The sequence below is a fragment of the Condylura cristata genome, unplaced genomic scaffold (genome assembly GCF_000260355.1).
Source record: "Condylura cristata isolate star-nosed mole 26May11 unplaced genomic scaffold, ConCri1.0 scaffold00031, whole genome shotgun sequence".
In the NCBI taxonomy this organism is placed as follows: domain Eukaryota; kingdom Metazoa; phylum Chordata; class Mammalia; order Eulipotyphla; family Talpidae; genus Condylura; species Condylura cristata.
Genome location: NW_004567132.1, coordinates 24,890,591 through 24,907,816, shown reverse-complemented (window position 1 = coordinate 24,907,816; position 17,226 = coordinate 24,890,591). Strand labels below are relative to the sequence as shown.

Below are 17,226 nucleotides of genomic sequence, written 5' to 3'. Positions count from 1 at the left end.
TGAAAACAATTAAAAGGAGTATAAAAATTAAATCCAAATAACAAGAAGTCTTACTCATCAACTGACCAACATGAGATTCCCAACACTCTTTAATTATATCTTATGTGCCTTGAATAGGGAAAAAGATCATACAACCCAGTGCTCACACTCCATGCCCTGCTGACATGTGTCTAAATCTTGTTGGAGGGTTATTTTGGAGGTGGTGACTTGCTGATTCCACCCAGCAAATGGATAGGAGTTATGCTGAGAACACTATGTGCCACACTGAAATGACAATATCCTGACAGTAAGGATGTTGATAACATGGTTTTTCTTTGGGATTTTTGGAAGGTTTTTCTCAGACAAAATTTAAGAATAAATTAAATACTAATGAAATTTGAAGATCCAACAGTCCATTAAAGTTATTTGAAGTCTCCCATGCATTGAAAGGAAATTTCTGAGGGTTTTAATGTCTTAGACTAATTAAAATATCATGTTTCTTAAACATTTCTGAAGATGAATGTATCTGAATGAGGGGCACTGTCTTAGATGTCACAGATCATTCGGTTGTGTTTGTGACATACATTCTCAGTTTCCTCCGTGGCTTTGTAAAAAGGCCTCATTAACTATGCTGTACCTTGTGAGGGCACAGCATAGAAGCCAGATAGGAAGGAACAGCCCAGAAGTAAGTGGTGGGGTGGGTTTGGCAGAGGTGCTCTCTGGTCCTTTCTTCCATGTGGTATATAGATTTACTTGTTCAAGGTGCAGTAGTTTGCTGGATATATGAGGACATGCAGCTAGGAAAAAAATACTTTTTCTACCTTTTTTTCCTTTATAGGTCATGCACTTGCTGAAGAGGAGGCCAGAAAAGCCCATCAACTATGGCTTTCAGTGGAAGCTTTAAAGTACAGCATGAAGACTGCATCTGCAGATCTGCCCACTGTCCCGCTGGGTAGTGCAGTTGAGGCCATCAGAGTCAGCTGTTCTGATAGTGAATTTGCCCAAGCTTTAACTGCAGCTCTCCCTCCAGAATCCCTGACCCGTGGGGTATACAGTGAAGAAACCCTTAGAGTTCGTTTTTATGCTGTTCAAAAACTGGCCCGAAGGGTAGCAATGATCGATGAAACCAGAAATAGCTTATACCAATACTTCCTTTCCTACTTGCAGTCCCTACTGTTGTTCCCACCTAAACAACTCAAGCCACCCGCGGAGCTCAGCCCTGAGGATATAAACACATTTAAATTACTGTCATATGCTTCCTATTGCATTGAGCATGGTGATCTGGAGCTGGCAGCAAAGTTTGTCAATCAGCTGAAGGGGGAGTCCAGACGAGTCGCACAGGACTGGCTGAAGGAAGCCCGAATGACCCTAGAAACTAAACAGATAGTGGAAATCCTGACAGCATATGCCAGCGCCGTAGGAATAGGAACCACTCAAGTGCAGCAAGAGTAAGGTCTAGGAAGAGTTTTGTAAGTCATATTTCATGTCAAAGGAAATCTGCAGTGATGAATGGAGAGTTTGCAACAGGGCCCTAGGGTGGTCTAAAAATGAGCTGGTTACAATTGTTCGAAATGTTAACACCTGTTGCATTTATATTATTTCCACTTGCTATCATGTCAGTGAACACCAGGAATACTTTCTTTGCAACTTGTGTAACATTTTCTGTTTTTCAGGTTTTACTGATCAGGCTTGTGAGCCAATCAAAATAATGTTTGTGATCCCTATTACTATTGATTTTGCCCTTGGAGCAAACTGAATAAAACAAAGAGATGGAAATGTCATAGTTTATCCCTTTTCAGAAACTGCCATTTTAAATTTGTTGTGTGTGCAGGAAATTTCCTTGAGAAGTAGCAACAGCTGAAGTGGAAGTCCCAGGCATCCAGAATTTCTCAGCCGTGATAGGGTTCCAGAAGTCTAAGGCCTGTACTTGGCTTTGAAGGTTCCAGCGACCAGATTCCTTCTGATCAATTTTTTTAAAAATGATGTCCAAGCCAGAGTGCCTATAGATTAATAATTGGGCACATGTTTAGTGATTGCAAAGGACAAGGAGAGTGTGTATCTCAAGGATTTTGCTGAAAAAGATTACAATTCATGTTGCAACCCAGCACACCCACACAGAGACATACCCATATCCCTTTGTATATGCACATGAACATTTCTACAGCCCTGCTTCTTTCTACTGGTGATACATGTTTCTTTTCTGTTCTGTGGCACTAAAAAAAAAAAACAACTCCACAATTCATCAGCTCATATTTGCTTCTTTATGTTACCTGGACTGTGGACCTCTTCCCTGAGGTGGGGATAGTGAGCCTGTAGCCTTAAAGGGATTGAATAATTTTTTGACATCTTTGATTTACCATAAAAGTCAGAGAACTTTAGTTCACTTCTCTGAAAATGAGAATAATTGCCATGTTAGGTATACATTAACAAATTCCTGTTGTTGATTTGTATTTGACTTCAAAGTACTTTTTTCTTTTCAAATTAATCTTTTGTTAGGGTTTATATTTTTACAAAGAGGTCTTGCAGAGGTATATTTATCTGAATAACATACCTACACATGAAGGGAAGAAGGTTCTAGTTTCTAGTTCTGCAGGTATATGAATTTGGGTTGTTACATTCAAGTCTGATTTGGGGTTCCATTGGTTCATTTTGGTCTGGGCTAACATTAATATTCCTTATATTCTTAAGTGGATTCTTAATTCAACATGTCCATTTTCCGTGGCACATATGCTTTGTGGAGTGTCCTTAAATTCAGGTAGGGGCAATTTGGGCACCTGTGGGCTTTTAAGGTTTTACTAGAAGATGAGGCAGTTTTAAATTCCTTCCTCCACTCTGAAATGAAATGAAATTGCAAAATATATTAACTTACACAACTGACTACCTGCTTCTCAATTTTAATTCATGCAATGTGTAGAGTATTAGTTTATAAGAAAATTAAATTTCCCATGGAACCCAAGAGTAACTTCACACACTGTCTTATGAGCTGACAAGAGAGGACATTTGCTTCTTTGTGGTACCTGGACTGTGGACTTCTTCCCTGAGGTGGGGATAAGTGAGCCTAGGTGGCTTAACGTAAATCTAAAGATGAAGGCCAAGGGCTTTCATATCTTAGCATTTCCTCTAGCAAACCTCTGAACAGTTGCTGCCCGTGATGAAACAGTGGTGGTGGGAAGGGGACACTCCTTGGCCAGGTGTTTGTCTGCGGGCCTAAGACCTCAGTATTTCTGAGATGTCATTCAGTAACCATTCAAGTGTAAGGAGCTGAGGCTTTACAGCTCAGTTGTAATTCACAGTTCTATTTTAATAAGATGGAATCCAAAGAGGAGAGTTTGGGGAAGGCAGATACAGCCTGAGTTAATTAGGACAGGGCAGTTTATGTATATTTCAATCTAAAACTAAAAATCATGAATTTAGTGTTTCTTTCCTGAGTGTTGTAAGACAGAATTCTACAACACTGAACACATACTCCTCATCTCATGTTACAACTCCAGTCCTTGTTTCAATGTTTTAAAATTTCAAAATAAATGTAACAAGCTAAATGCTAACTTTAGACAGTTTTAAGTCATGCTACTTATGTATTCCTTAGCATTAATTTAAACCCTCTGCTCTCTTTAACAGGTTCTGGATAAATACAGTCTCCAGGTCCAAAATGAGTTGTCAACTTTAAATTGTTTGAACTCAGTGCAGAACAGATAATTTAACACAGAAGGCAAATAAAAAGAACAAAATACCAGTCGCCTTTCCTCAGACCAGTGGTTCCCATTCTGACCAAGGCTAAGCAACTGTGGTTTCCTTCTCTTTGATGCGTTCAGGGACCCTGAGGTAGGCTGGGGAATGTGAGAAAGCAAAGGAGACTGGGATTGAGGAGGATTACTTGATCACCATCATTTTCTGTATGGGGAGGGAAATGGTTTCACTGGCTTCGTTTGGTAGGGATATTGCCATGGGGTCTTGAGGATAAGAAAGGGGTTCTCAAGGGTAGAGGCAAGAGTCAATGAAGTTGGATTAGCTTTTCCTGGGAATAACTTCTATTATGACCTTTATTCCTTTTGTACATTCAAGTCTAAAATCTTGCTACACTCTAGCTTGTCTTTGGACTTGATTTCTAATTGTCCTCAATCCTCAACAAAAGTCCCAACTATGACAATTGATGAACATTTTATAGGTTAGTTGAGCCAGGCTGGAAATTCTTCCATATCCAGGCTTTACACGTTTGTTCAGTCATTGCCCTAGCCTGTTGCTTTTATCAGCAAAATATTTTTTAATACTTAAATATTTATAATTAACCATTTCTCTTGTACCCATTGCCACTTATAGCACTTAAGAGCATATCCCATTTTGATGTTTTCCACTGTTTTGACCATGACCCGGACCATAATCTACTCTTGTATGTGTATCCATATATCCAGTGCATTATAAATGTATTGTCACAACTTTACTGAATAAGTGTAGATTTTGATTCATTTTGTCATTCACAAAAGTTAATTTCAAACTCAATAGTTTGAAAGACATGACATTCCACATTCACCTTATTGTTACGGGTCTGTTATGTTGAGCCAGTTATCTGTCAGTTTTTAATTTCCACACACTGGTCATCTCTGAGGCAACAGTAAAGCTTACTCTACAGATAAGAAGACTCCTCGCTTTACTCATAACCATTCCATGAGCCTTCACTCCCATTTGCTTTTTTGACCTGGCTGTTGGTTCCTTTTGAAAGGAACCAAGTAGGATTGGAGGAAAAGCATTTAGATCTTTGGGTACGATGTTAGCCATGGGTTTATCATACATGACCATGTGTGCTCCTTTTGTATCCATTTTATTGGTCTTAACATAATTGGTGCTTGAAACTTGTCTAATGCTTCCTGTACCTATTGAGGTGGCCATAATTTGTCATACTGTTGATGTGATCAGGTATATCCTTGGGGTAAACCCCACTTAAATCAGTGTATGATCATTTTGAAGCATTGTTGAATTTGGTGTGCACTTAGTACTTAGTGGATTTTTGCATGTATGTTCATCAGATACTGACCTTTAGTTTTCATTGTGATGTCCTCACCTGATTTTTGGTGTTTACTTGGGGACTGTTCCCTCTTCAATATTTGCAAGTGTGAGGGCACTTAGATTTTTGAATGTTTGTGTTTTGGTGGAATTTACTAATGAAAGCATCTGGACTGTGTTTGAGGATGGAGGGGGCTATTTGGAGTATTCAAAATTTGTGTTATTCTACCTCAAAAAACAGTAAAATATTCTCAGGTACACATGGAACATTTTCAAGGATATAGATGTTGGAATACAGAACAAGTCCTCACTGGTAGACTTCTCATTAACCAAAACAAAACATGGTGAGAATCAGTTGGGACTTGATGTAGGGAGAAGTGTACCTGCATTTTTAAGCACTGCAAATGGCCGCAGTAGTCAGGTGTTTGAAGATGTTGATGAACCAGAGGCAAGGGCTTCTGTTGTCTAGCTGGAAATTGTAAACCAAAATCAAAGGCTAATCTGCCCTATGTGTTTTGTTCATTTTCTTTGGTATATCAAGGGGCTAATGGAGCAATGTACATAAGCACTTAAGTAGCTAATTACTGTTTTCCTCTTCTGCGTCCCTTCCTTCATTAGAGGTCTTAAACTCTTAAATGCAAGGAGAAAATACAAACTAGTACTTAGGATTCTGAGGATGGATGGATGGGTCCTGGCCTAGAAAGGATCGTAAACGTCTATGACATGCATTAATGTAGTATTACCCTGTAAGAAAGAGCAAAGATAAATTTGATTGCCTGCAGACAACAGCTCATGGAGGACAGCCTTACGAAGTCTGTGTCAGATATGAGCAAAGAATTTGGTGATGGCTTTGTGAGACGGCTCGTGCAAACCCACAAGTTCCTGTTTGCTTCCAGTACCACCAAAAAGTCGTATTTCATACCAGAGATTTTCTTGACCACATTGGTTTTTACTAATAACATCATCCCAAGAACACATTTCAGTCCTTTTATTATCACAAGCCTTTACTTATGAGAGCTTTTTAAATATGGCACAACTTAAAAGAAGGTATTAGCAGAGACACAAGGGCGAAATGGAACATTCTTGCAGCAAGCCCCACGTCTAGTAGGAATGGTGGCAAAGGTAATCTTATGTAAAAATACGGAAACATTAATTACAATATTTACATGTGTATTACATTGTTTTTTCTGTGCTATTGTTTAATTTTGATGCACATTTTCCACATCTAATTTCCTGAAATTGGGATACTGTTAATCCAACACAAACTGAGATGTAATGTAGGAACTTCCTTTAGTTGCCATCTTTAAGGTCAAGCAGTACCAGCCCAGAAAGGCTGAAGTCCACAACAGGCAAGGGCAGCCATACCGATGTGTGCGTGAAGCCAACGTAGGCTACAGAGTTCATGCTGAAGTCCTGTACTCAGCATGTGTCTAAAGAGCTAGAAATGGTAGTGCTGCTTCTGTTTAAATGGTGAACCTGGAAGGATGGTCAGTGAGTATCAGGAATCTGACCCAGTGTAGTGTTGTGTCAACTGTACTCCGAGTCCATCAAATCCATACTATGCACTTGTTCATCTATGGAGAACTCAGGAAACCTCAGAATCAGGTATGAACAAAGACATTTTTATATCATTGTACAGTTAAAACAGCTACGTTAGGAGGGCAGCTGCTCCTGGCTCGCCCACTTTCATTTTCTTTCACTGGTGTCACTGTCGCTGTCACTATCGCTGTCACTGGTCAATGCAGTTAGGTTTCCTAGGGCTTCCCTGTAAGAAAAATAAAACCAGAGAGTTACAGTGCAACTCTGCCTAGGGGTGGAGGACTGTGTGTACGTACACTAAAGTACATTAATGAAAATGGCGCCAACAGTCAAATATATTGGTCTCCTGACTTAAATGACAAAAGAATTATCGGGGACAGGAAATCTGTAAACATCTGAATGGGGTAGATGGACAAATAGTCTGTTCCATTTTTATCTTTCCTTCAGACCCACTTACTTTTGTTCCTGGCTCACTGCAAATTCTGACATCACTCTTCGTGTGAGGCTCTCACAAATTGGTAAGCTGAAGGCACTTGCTAGCTTCACTATCTCAACTGCCTGGGCAGGACTGTTGGATAGTTTTGCACTATCCATAAACTCATTCAGCAATTCATTTCTGTTAAAAAGATATAACATGTCAAGATTTCCCAACTAAACTCTTCACCCCTCAGTTACAAGCAGAGTACTTTATAAAGTTCAAGTTTTAAATGCCCCACAGTAGCTTTGGAGGAGAAGTTACAGGAGATCTAATTTTAAAGGGTCAAAGAGATAATGAACAGTGGTTCAATATGCCTCCACTGAGAACCTACTCAACATACCAACATTTATTGCACTAGTAAAACACAGGAAAAAATAGTGTGTACCTCAGGATGCTTCATGTGGTGGCAGGAACTATCATTTGCTTTCTATCAGAGGAATACCCAACTGCTATGGGTGAAACATATGAAAAAATCCCAATCATGACAGGAAGTTATGACAACTTACCTAGGGATCTTATTATGCTTCCTGAAAAGTCCCAACATTTTCCTGTACAAGACACAGTAGGAGAACGATTATGAATACAATACTAACAGTATAAGCGAGAACGATTATGAATACTAACAGTATAAGCCAGTTGGGTGAACACAGCTGTTTTCCTAGATTGAGAGACACAGACTCCTTGCTAACTGCAGTGGAAGCTCCCAACACCATCTTTAATCAGTCACCTCAGGTACTTCAGCTCCTTCACCATAACTTCATACATGTATATCACAAGTTTCATGGGAAAATCTAATCTGCTCCTACTTAAGAGAATGGCTGGGATTTCACTAGTCCTCCCAGGGAGGGCCTATGTCCTATAGGCAGTGTGAAGAGATGGATGCAACAGATAACATTCTCTTTCCTCTGTTACAATTCAGCATGAGGTCTGTCCTAAAATTCGTTATGAAGAGCAGGCTCAGATTAAGGCATCAGTCTCATGTAAGTGCTCACCTTCAACCTGCCACATGCAGGACAAAGGAGAAACACATACATTCAGCTCCCATGACTCAGCTGAGGTCCGTACCCCTGCGCCAATCATCACAGCCTGATTCATAACAAGTGTGAGCCTGCCTGAGTTAATAAACCTGAGCATCAAATATTATGTCATTAGCAGCATGGTAGTTCATGTGTATGATTCACAACTCTAAGACCATTTGAGGCAGCAAAGCCTTCACCAGCTTTTCCTACAGATAGTGAGAAGCTACATTTTATACTGATCCTATGTTCAAGTTCCTTTCCTGTGCAGAAGTTACCCACATTACTCTTAAGAGGTAAAAAACCTTTATATCCAAAACACAGAAGAAACAGTTGTGAACACAATACCTAAAAAATAATTCTTTAGTTGATGTCTCTGCTAAAAAAATGAATATGCCTAAAGTCTCCATTGACAAATACTAAAAATTAGTATGTGAATAAAGTGCTGACAAATCACAGCTGTATTCCAATCAAGGCCATGTTTGGTTAGTACTGATAAATGCCAGTTTCCTTAAGTCCAAGTCCACATTTTAAGCTGGGATTCAGGAAAAACACCCACCAAGTAAAATAATAACTAGATAGCCAAAACATTTCCAAAGGTTTTCTTTGGGTCACTTTGTTGTTTATAAGTGGGTTAGATAGTGACATATTTGCCCACTTAACCATACTGTTTGTTAAATACCTCATGTATTGGTTTTCTTCCAAAGGTCTGTTTTCAATTGGTATATTAGGTCCTAAAATAAAGTTCTGTTACACAGTGTTGCTGGGCAAAAATATTCTTGGCCCAAGTCATTACTCAACTAACTTAGTAAGTTCTTCCATGTACAGTTTTCAAGAAAAACTCTCAGTGATGTTCCCATGGGACTTGCTGAATTTGAAAGCTTGCAGAGAAAACTCAGTTACTCATTTGTCTAGAAATAAGATCATGTAGATTAGAAAACCTACACTACTCAGATAAAGTATTCTCTAAGACCCAGTATAAATTCTTCTAACTTAAACTTGTGGTATTGTACTCACCAGGCTTCCTGGGTTCTCCCAGCCCTTAAAAAGAGGACAGCTATACAGTTGAGAGGATTGGCTGGCCAATCTGGAGTGGTGTGTCTGGCATCTTGGCTTTCATAAGTAGATTTGATATCTGCAGCACAGTCAGCAAATGCCACCTGAAGCTGAGAGGTTCTAAGAGTCAGCAGAGTTGCAGGATTGGTTTTATGATAATTTTAGTTCAGATCTCCACAGGCCCATTAAAACTGTGGAGGAATGAATTTTCATCTGAACAAAAACATCACAGTACAAATAATAGAGGTGAAAGAAAAAAATGGAAAGCACACTGCCCTGGGCAAATAACTCTATTAGTATTTCTTTTAAAGCCCCAATGGGTTTTCCTTTCAGATACCAAACAAAATAGCTGCAAGCTGCTACTGTCAAGACACAAGCTATTTTCATGCTACTTGCTTTGGACTGAAGAATGAGCATGACTTTAGAAATATCCTGCAAGTAGTGGGTTATGTCTAGATGTATAGTTCTATATGTGTTTAGGTGGCAGAGGCCCCTGTAAGCTAAGACCAGAGGCTATGATGACTAATACCCCTTTAGTAACAGTAACAAAAAAAAAAAAAAAAAAAAAGAGAGTCAATGTAATCCTACCTCTGGTGGGTGCTGATCCCTTGCCATGAGCAATAACATCTCTTCTTTCAGGTCATTGCGGTAAGTGTGGCCATATTCTTTACTATCTTGAAACAAAGAACATAGTGAGAAGTGATCACTGTCATGTAAAACCAATACAAGTCTGGCTGGCTGACTTTCACCTAATGTCAAATGTCACCCCTATTTCTTGGTGGATGAAAATAAGCTGATGACATCTATTTCAGGATTTAAAAAAGCAGAATGATTCATGATTAAAAAAAGGACAGAAGAGCAGATAAGTTAATGCCAGTAACCTGTCCTTGGTCAGGTGTTAAATACAGCACACACTATGCTTGAACAGACGCCCGATACACAAGATAAGACCATAATTTGTCAATGGTATAGTTTATGGTAAGTGTTTCCGACATGTCAGACATGGAATCTTGAGGCAGACAGACTGTGACTTCATGATCAATCAACCTCTATAGCCTATATATATATATATGTGTGTGTGTGTGTATACACACACACACACACACAGTCATAAATACCACTGTGTTTCTAACTGTGGTATTCTGTGTTAAAAACATAAATACCACTCACTGATTATGACCGAACCACTGTGAAGCAACAATAGAAGAATGACAGACCTGGCCTGTAGAGCTATATTTAGACTTGGAGTGTAATATGTAGTCAGCATTGATCTTTGTTATGTCATGCACATATCCACTAACCTCAGTTTATTTCTGTAACATACGAACTAATTTAGATCATTTTCAGTATAACTTAATTCATACAATATATAACATGAGCAAATGGCCTCAACTAATGTATTCAGTTAGGTGAAAAATGGAAGTTTTCATCACACAATGTTAACATGTTAGGCAAAATGCAGCACAGAATTACCTGGAGAGAGAAACTGAAACTGACCTTTCCAAATCTGAGGAATCACTTCTAGTCGGTTGGCCACATCTAAGGCTTGGAGAAGATCTATCAATGTTTGGGAGTGGGGAAAATAGACCTAATTAAAGGAAATACATCTTTAAAATATTAACCAGCAAAGATAACCACAAACATATAATGAATGATAAAAGAGAGGCCAAGAATCATCTTACTGAAGGTATTAGATCCTTATACCACTTCAGGGTGACATCTATTTGTTCCATTGCACAAAGCAAACTGAAGAACTTAGAACTGCAATGGAGAGAAAGAGAGAATGTTGGCTAAATACCTAGTAGGGAAATTTTTAAATTGTATGATGGCATGTTCAGTGTAAATTAAAAGTTTAAAAGTTGCAAACAATTTCAAGTTACATGAGCCAGTGTTAACATCTAGGAGGTGCTAACTGCCTTCTGGACTTTCCAACAAAAACTTTATCCTCAAATGGTCTTTCATGACAGCCTCCTCATGATGAGGTTTTTTTTTTTTTTTAAGATTTATTTGTGCTTACAGAACTGGGGTACAGGCCAGAGGCTCAGGGGTGGTGAGAGGCTTCACCAGAGACAGAATGGGGAGCAGAACAGGCAGATGGATGAAGTACAATGCTGAGGGGATCAGGGGGTGGGTCAGGAGAGGTCTGCCACGCCATGTGGTCACCTCTGGGGCAGGCGGGAATTGAACTCATGCGAAAGTGGCCCCAGCCTCTCAGTGCAGTGCCTCAACCCACTGCACCAGCAGGGAGGGCCCTCATGATGAGATTTTAAAAGCATTCAGTGTGAAACAAAGCACACAAAGGCTACTGCCTTTAAGTTCTTGCCTAAAAGCAAACCCTTTTATGGAGGCTGCAGTATCTTCATCTTTAAAAACAAAAAGTTTGTGACTTGACCTTCCAGAACTCATACTGTTATAAATTCAAAAGTACTAAACAGATGCAAAGCAAAAATATATGTGGGTTTAAAGTTTTGTAAGGAAATGAAGCTTAAAAAATACATGTTTGATATCACAATCTAATACATCACTTTCACTGGACTGGTTAAATTTCAAAGTGCCCAACTAACATACACTGTTGAGTTTGCTGCACACACTCTGAAATCAGAGATGAGATTGGAGGACTAACAGCCTCACACTTCACTATCTAATGGCTGCTAAAGGTGCTCCACTACTATGAAGAAGGATGCATTGCCAGTACACTTACTAATAGAAATTACGCCGATGATCAGGTCCAATTAACTTTCGATTGTCTCCAGTGTTTAAAAGGTTATGTACTTGGTAGCCAAGTTCTAGATCCCTGAGAGATGAACACTGAAAATTTGCAATAATAAGCACAATTATTTGTGAAAGTATTTATGCTGATACACTATTAGAGTAAACAAGAAATTCAAGGAAAACCTTAAAACAAAACCCCCAAATTCTATTAAATTTAAATTAGAATTGTTTTGCTCTAGCAATTACATACCTTCAGAAATCAATCCTACAAAACACTTGGTTTTTCTGCAGAAAAATGCTCACTAGTATTATAGCAGTAAAAATAACCCAAAATTCATACACAGGAGAAGAGTTAAGTAAATTGTTGTTCTCCCTTCTACGAAATACGATGTTTCTGTCAACAAAACACCATGAAATGTGTCTGAAGGGATACACACTAGACTATAAAAGCAACCTTAGTGAAATGAATATGCTTATTCTGAAACTGCTTTAAATTTCTTATGATGAAGATAAGATGAAAAACTAAAATTATCAATTTAAAAGCTATTATTAGGCAAATATGAAATACTCTGAAATCTTACCTGAACAGAAGTATGAAAAAGATAATCTATACAATAAGTACAGGTTAGGGCTGGTCTATGGCTTAAAACAGATTTTAGAGAAAGAAAAACTCAGAACCAAAGACATAAAGGAGTTAAGAAATGAAAGAACCAGAGTCCCTCCATCCCCCAGTCACAGATAAATTGAGGAAATGGATAAAAGGATAACAAGTCAAACAGTACTTACAACTCTCATGGCTGACTGGAAAAACATATCTGAAAATCAAAGTCCATGAAACATTGGTTACCATGGATAAAATATATTTTCCAGTCATAATATTTAAAAACCCCAGCTGGTAACAGAACTGCTACTATATAAGATAAACCTAGAGGAATACAGAGTTGGCTGAATAACGAAGTGACACAGGAATTTTGGCTTTCTAAGAATAATCACTTAAAAGACCACTGAACTAAGCCAATTGTGGCCCTTACCACAGGGATCTAGTAACTGGTTCTCAGAAAAACAGGCTCTCTGCCTTACAGCAGCAATTTCTGTACTTACCATCATCCAGGTCCTTTGGGGAAAATTTCTTTCCCATTATTTCATTCATGATGTCATGGATTATTGAAGATGAGCCCTTTGAAGGGTTTTCTGCAAAAAAGGAAAGCACATAGGTTTTATTGTGAGTTCATTTCTGGTATCACCACTAAGGGCACAAACATTACTCCAACTTCTGCTTAGGCTTGGCTCAAAGCTGGGAAGGTACATCCTTGCTCAAGGATGTGTATGAGTGCAGCTACCCATAAAATCTGGGATAGTGACCAGTTGTGGACATGTGTTATGGACAGTCTTTTCCCATCCTTAGTAGCACAGGATCCTTAATTTTAGAGTGGGACACACACTCTGTATGTCTCTCACACATACATGTGTACATTTAGATAAAACCATTTTTGCTAATAATGATGTAACCATTAAGAACAGATAAGATGTTTAAGAAGAAAACTAGAATTAATGGATAGTCTTTCAAAAATCACATGAACTTTCTATTAACTTTCTATTAATCAGAAAATACACCTACAAACCCTCAAATATAGCATTTTTTCTACATTCTTTCCTTCCTTATCTAAACACAAATCACACACAATCAGTTTTAATGATAGCAATGCACTTTTATGATTTCCTAGGTATGGATCCACTGGCTAACTGAGTTACATAATCACCTCTTGTTTTTTTTTTTTTTAAATATAGCAAGTATTACAGAAAAGAACTAAAATTGTCATTTCTGAACATGGGTTTTTTTCTCAGGTTGGGGAAAATGGACAATAACAGATTATGAATACATATATATGTACCTTCCAAGCACATTGTACTTAACACATTTAATTATCAAACCCTGATAGTATTACTCAGGTAAAATACCGAATGTATCCAGTCCCTTTTAATGCTGTTGGTAAATGCTAAGGAGAACTTTCAGCTCAAATGTTTCTTGTTTTAGAGCAACAGAACTCCTATAGAACTGGCTGACCTAAAAGCAGGTGACAGAAGCTTGAAGTTCTACAATGAGGCTTCAAAATATGGTTAACTTTACTGTGGAACAATATATCCAACAGCTTCCTGTAAAACTGGGATGTTCTCTTACTCCTGAATATGGTAACCGACATTTAGATGAGGCTAATGAGCACTAATATGGAGGAATCTTAAATTTTAATAGCTATAGCAACTAGTTGCTATTGTACTGTATAGCTCTGGAGAGCAAAACTTCAAATTCAAGTTATCTTTTTTTCTTTTTAAAAAATATTTGTGCATACAGAACTGGGGTACAGGCCAGAGGCTCAGGGGCGGCGAGTGGCTTCACCAGAGACAGAGTAGGGAACAGAACAAGCAGATCGACGAAGTACACTGCTGAGGGGAGCAGCGGGCGGGTCAGGAGAGGTCTGCCGCGCCATGTGGTCACCTCCGGGGCAGGCGGGAATCAAACTCATGCGGAAGCGGCTTTTAGATTCTCAGTGCTGTGCTTTAACCTGCTGCGCCACCAGGGAGGGCCAAGTTCTTATCATTTTTAATTATATACCTATATTACTAGTACTCTGACTTCACTCCAGCTCAAGTTTTACATCAACAAAGATTATTACCTCAAGAATAACTTAGGCTGTAGGCTAATATAAATTTGTGAATGCTCTATTCTTCATTCATATGCAGAGAGGGTAACATAATTACATAACTTAAGGTGACAGGGTTACCTTTCTACTATATGAACATAACCTCATACATACCATGTTGGTAAAAGAGCTGAATAACATAGTGATATGTTGCAAGCGAGGGTTCTCAAATAACCAAGTGGACAGGAAAAAAAAGAAAGAAAACAAGTCAAACACGGCTATCCAAATTACCTAGGCATACTGAATTAAGAACATAGTGATATTGGTATTTAAGTAAAAGGTGATATACTTTTTCTTGGGAAGACATTTCCCAGCTCATTTGGCTAATGTGAAGGATGAAAAGGTATCAAAGATTCAATCATTTTTACAAATCCAGACCTATAACTAAAGCATACTGAAGTGAGTTCCCAAAATAACTTTTAGTAAAGCAATGACTGAAAAATATATAAACTGTCAATGAGACAAGGTAATTTCTTGTTGGGGCTTCCCAGTGCGCTATAGGATGGCGAGTAGCTCCCTGGTCTCCACCCGTCTTGTGCCAGTAGTAAACCTCACCAGCATCCCCTGGTCATGACCAGATTCTCAGGACGTCATTTGGCTTAAAGCATAGATGTAGAGAACCACAGCACTGTACACATTTGAGCTAAAAAACCTAGTATACAAATTACCATTGGATTTAAAACTAAGCGACGTCAAAATGAACAGCTCTCGGAATCAAGAAAAAGCACCTAAAATGCTACCACAATCATTGCCACTGACTATAAAGAATATGAAGCTAAAGGGGCTCCCACTCTAGTCAGTACATGTCACTAAGTATGCCAAATGACTGAAATGAAATTTCCAACACATAAAGATAATAAAGCGCTTATGGTCTCTTTGTTGCTTCTCTGGACCTGAAACCTCTGGTCAGCAGACTCATTTTTCAGAACACAGCCTCACCTATTCCAATAGCTTTCATTTCACGTAAGGTCTGTAAAGCTGGCAATTTTCCAAATGCGTAAAATCTCCGGAGACATTTCAGAATGGTATTAAAAGTCTGTAGATTTGGTTTTACTTTCTGAGCAACCATTTGTTTCAGTAGTTCCTAAATTAATAGGAGGTAGTTAATTATTTTTGTTGTTGTATTGCTGAGTAGATAATATTACATGCTAAGAAAAGAATGTTTCTCTGGCTATGTTTTTAGCAAGTTAACATATACATTCCCAATTTTATAGTCATGTCAGCAAGTTAGCACTGTTGCCTTTAGAAGACCCTCCAGTCACCACACTCCACATACTGTCTTTAATCCCTGCCTGTGAGTCTTAAGCAAAAGAACAGACTAGAATGGACAGTGTGTGTGTTTTAAAATAAGCAGTATGGTTTAAAAATATGTCCCTATCCTTAGATTACTCTAATCCAGTAATTTCATTTTGTAATCATACATGATAAAAATTTCTCAAACACACTTATATGTGAAAAAAGTGAACAAAACAACTCAGATCTTCCTCAGTTCTAGCTGAATGCTCTGAATTTAGCTTTTCTCCTTACGTTAAGACACAACTATTTCAACCACAGAATTACTGAAAAAGCAGTGAGCAAGTAACCCCATCTGAATAGACAGCCACGTAAGATGCTCACTGAATGCTATCTCCACTCCCACATAACTACAGTAAAACGCTTTTGGGCCTACAGAGAAAACGAAGGTATAATATACTTACTAGTATGTTATTCCACTTTTCCTCAAATTTCTCATTCGTCATCAATGCTGTTGCTTCTATCAATGCATTGAAGGTGTATACATCAGCTACAAAAGCAAAAAACCTACTTTTAACAAAATTTGGGGTTACAGATTAATGGGCTTGCTCTTGGCCCATTGCTAATGGCCACAAAACCAGAAAACCACTCATTTTTCTGGATTTCTATTCCTGCTTCAATGTGAGCCAGTGACTGAGGCAAGACTCAAGGATTTCACAAATTCCTTAGTGAAGAAAACAAAGGCAGCAAGGGGACTTCTCCAAAGGCACTTACCACGGAGTCTGTTGTTTAATAATTCAGCATATAACTTTAATGCCTGCACAGGAGCTCGGTGCTGGAAAAGTTAAGGAGATAAAGTCAGCATCACCAAATGTGTTCATTTAAGAAAAATCTGCATACTTGTTTCTAGGGATGTTCTTGAGAATACAGTGTGAACAAAACAATGTCCCGGTGGCCTCATGAAGTTTATACTTTAGTGCAGTGGTTCTCTACATCTGTGCTTTTCAACTAACATCCTGGAGACTTTTTTTGGTCACAACTAAGGGCTGGTGGTGAGGCTTACTACTGGCACACGCAGGTGGAGGCTAGGGAGCTACTTGCCATCCTACAGTGCCCAGGGAAGCCCTCACAACAAGAAATTACCTTGTCTCATTGACAAGTATCTTGTCAATAGTGCTAAGGTTGAGAGCCCCTGATTTAGTGAAAGCTAAGATAAAATTCAAGAAGTAAAAGAAAACAAGTGTTACTTACCTTCACCATTCCACGGATCATGGTGCAGTAGGAGTGTGCATTTTTCTCTGGCATTAGAGCAAAGATCCTTTCAGCATTGTTTTTTGCTCTGGACACAAGAGAGTAAATGTGAACCAGGGAATACAATTTATTGAGAGTTTATAATAGTCCAGGCACGGTGATAAGCACTTCAGGCATGTAATTTCAAAAAAATACTGCCACCAAATAGGGAAGTATGGTTGTCATTCAAAAACCAGAACACCTAAGACTCAAACAGTTATCCAAG

At 38.6% G+C, this 17,226-nt stretch overlaps 2 protein-coding genes across 9 annotated transcripts in view; one reads left to right on the top strand and one right to left on the bottom strand.

Annotated features, from left to right (window-relative positions):
* Positions 1 to 1,941, top strand: part of IMMT (inner membrane protein, mitochondrial) — a 33,440-nt gene extending 31,499 nt beyond the window's left edge. For 2 of the 8 annotated variants that reach the window (XM_012731505.1, XM_004691601.2), the window contains exon 15: positions 818 to 1,934. In XM_012731505.1, the coding sequence (XP_012586959.1) occupies positions 818 to 1,431 (614 nt within the window). In that variant the 3' untranslated portion in view covers positions 1,432 to 1,934. Of the gene's footprint in view, positions 1 to 817 lie in introns of all 8 variants that reach the window. The other 6 variants (XM_012731510.1, XM_004691602.2, XM_012731509.1 and 3 more) reach the window with 5 other exon arrangements.
* A 144-nt stretch (positions 1,942 to 2,085) lies between these two features.
* PTCD3 (pentatricopeptide repeat domain 3) overlaps positions 2,086 to 17,226 on the bottom strand; it is a 30,483-nt gene continuing 15,342 nt past the window's right edge. The window contains exons 10-24 of the mRNA XM_004691600.2: positions 16,962 to 17,049; positions 16,485 to 16,545; positions 16,175 to 16,260; positions 15,417 to 15,561; positions 14,592 to 14,642; positions 12,880 to 12,969; positions 12,565 to 12,593; positions 11,768 to 11,874; positions 10,749 to 10,827; positions 10,564 to 10,654; positions 9,655 to 9,740; positions 9,028 to 9,176; positions 7,501 to 7,542; positions 6,974 to 7,132; positions 2,086 to 6,742 (exon numbers count right to left, since the gene is read on the bottom strand). Coding sequence (XP_004691657.1) covers positions 6,664 to 6,742; positions 6,974 to 7,132; positions 7,501 to 7,542; positions 9,028 to 9,176; positions 9,655 to 9,740; positions 10,564 to 10,654; positions 10,749 to 10,827; positions 11,768 to 11,874; positions 12,565 to 12,593; positions 12,880 to 12,969; positions 14,592 to 14,642; positions 15,417 to 15,561; positions 16,175 to 16,260; positions 16,485 to 16,545; positions 16,962 to 17,049 — 1,342 coding nt within the window. The 3' untranslated portion in view covers positions 2,086 to 6,663. The remainder of the gene's footprint in view (positions 6,743 to 6,973; positions 7,133 to 7,500; positions 7,543 to 9,027; positions 9,177 to 9,654; positions 9,741 to 10,563; positions 10,655 to 10,748; positions 10,828 to 11,767; positions 11,875 to 12,564; positions 12,594 to 12,879; positions 12,970 to 14,591; positions 14,643 to 15,416; positions 15,562 to 16,174; positions 16,261 to 16,484; positions 16,546 to 16,961; positions 17,050 to 17,226) is intronic.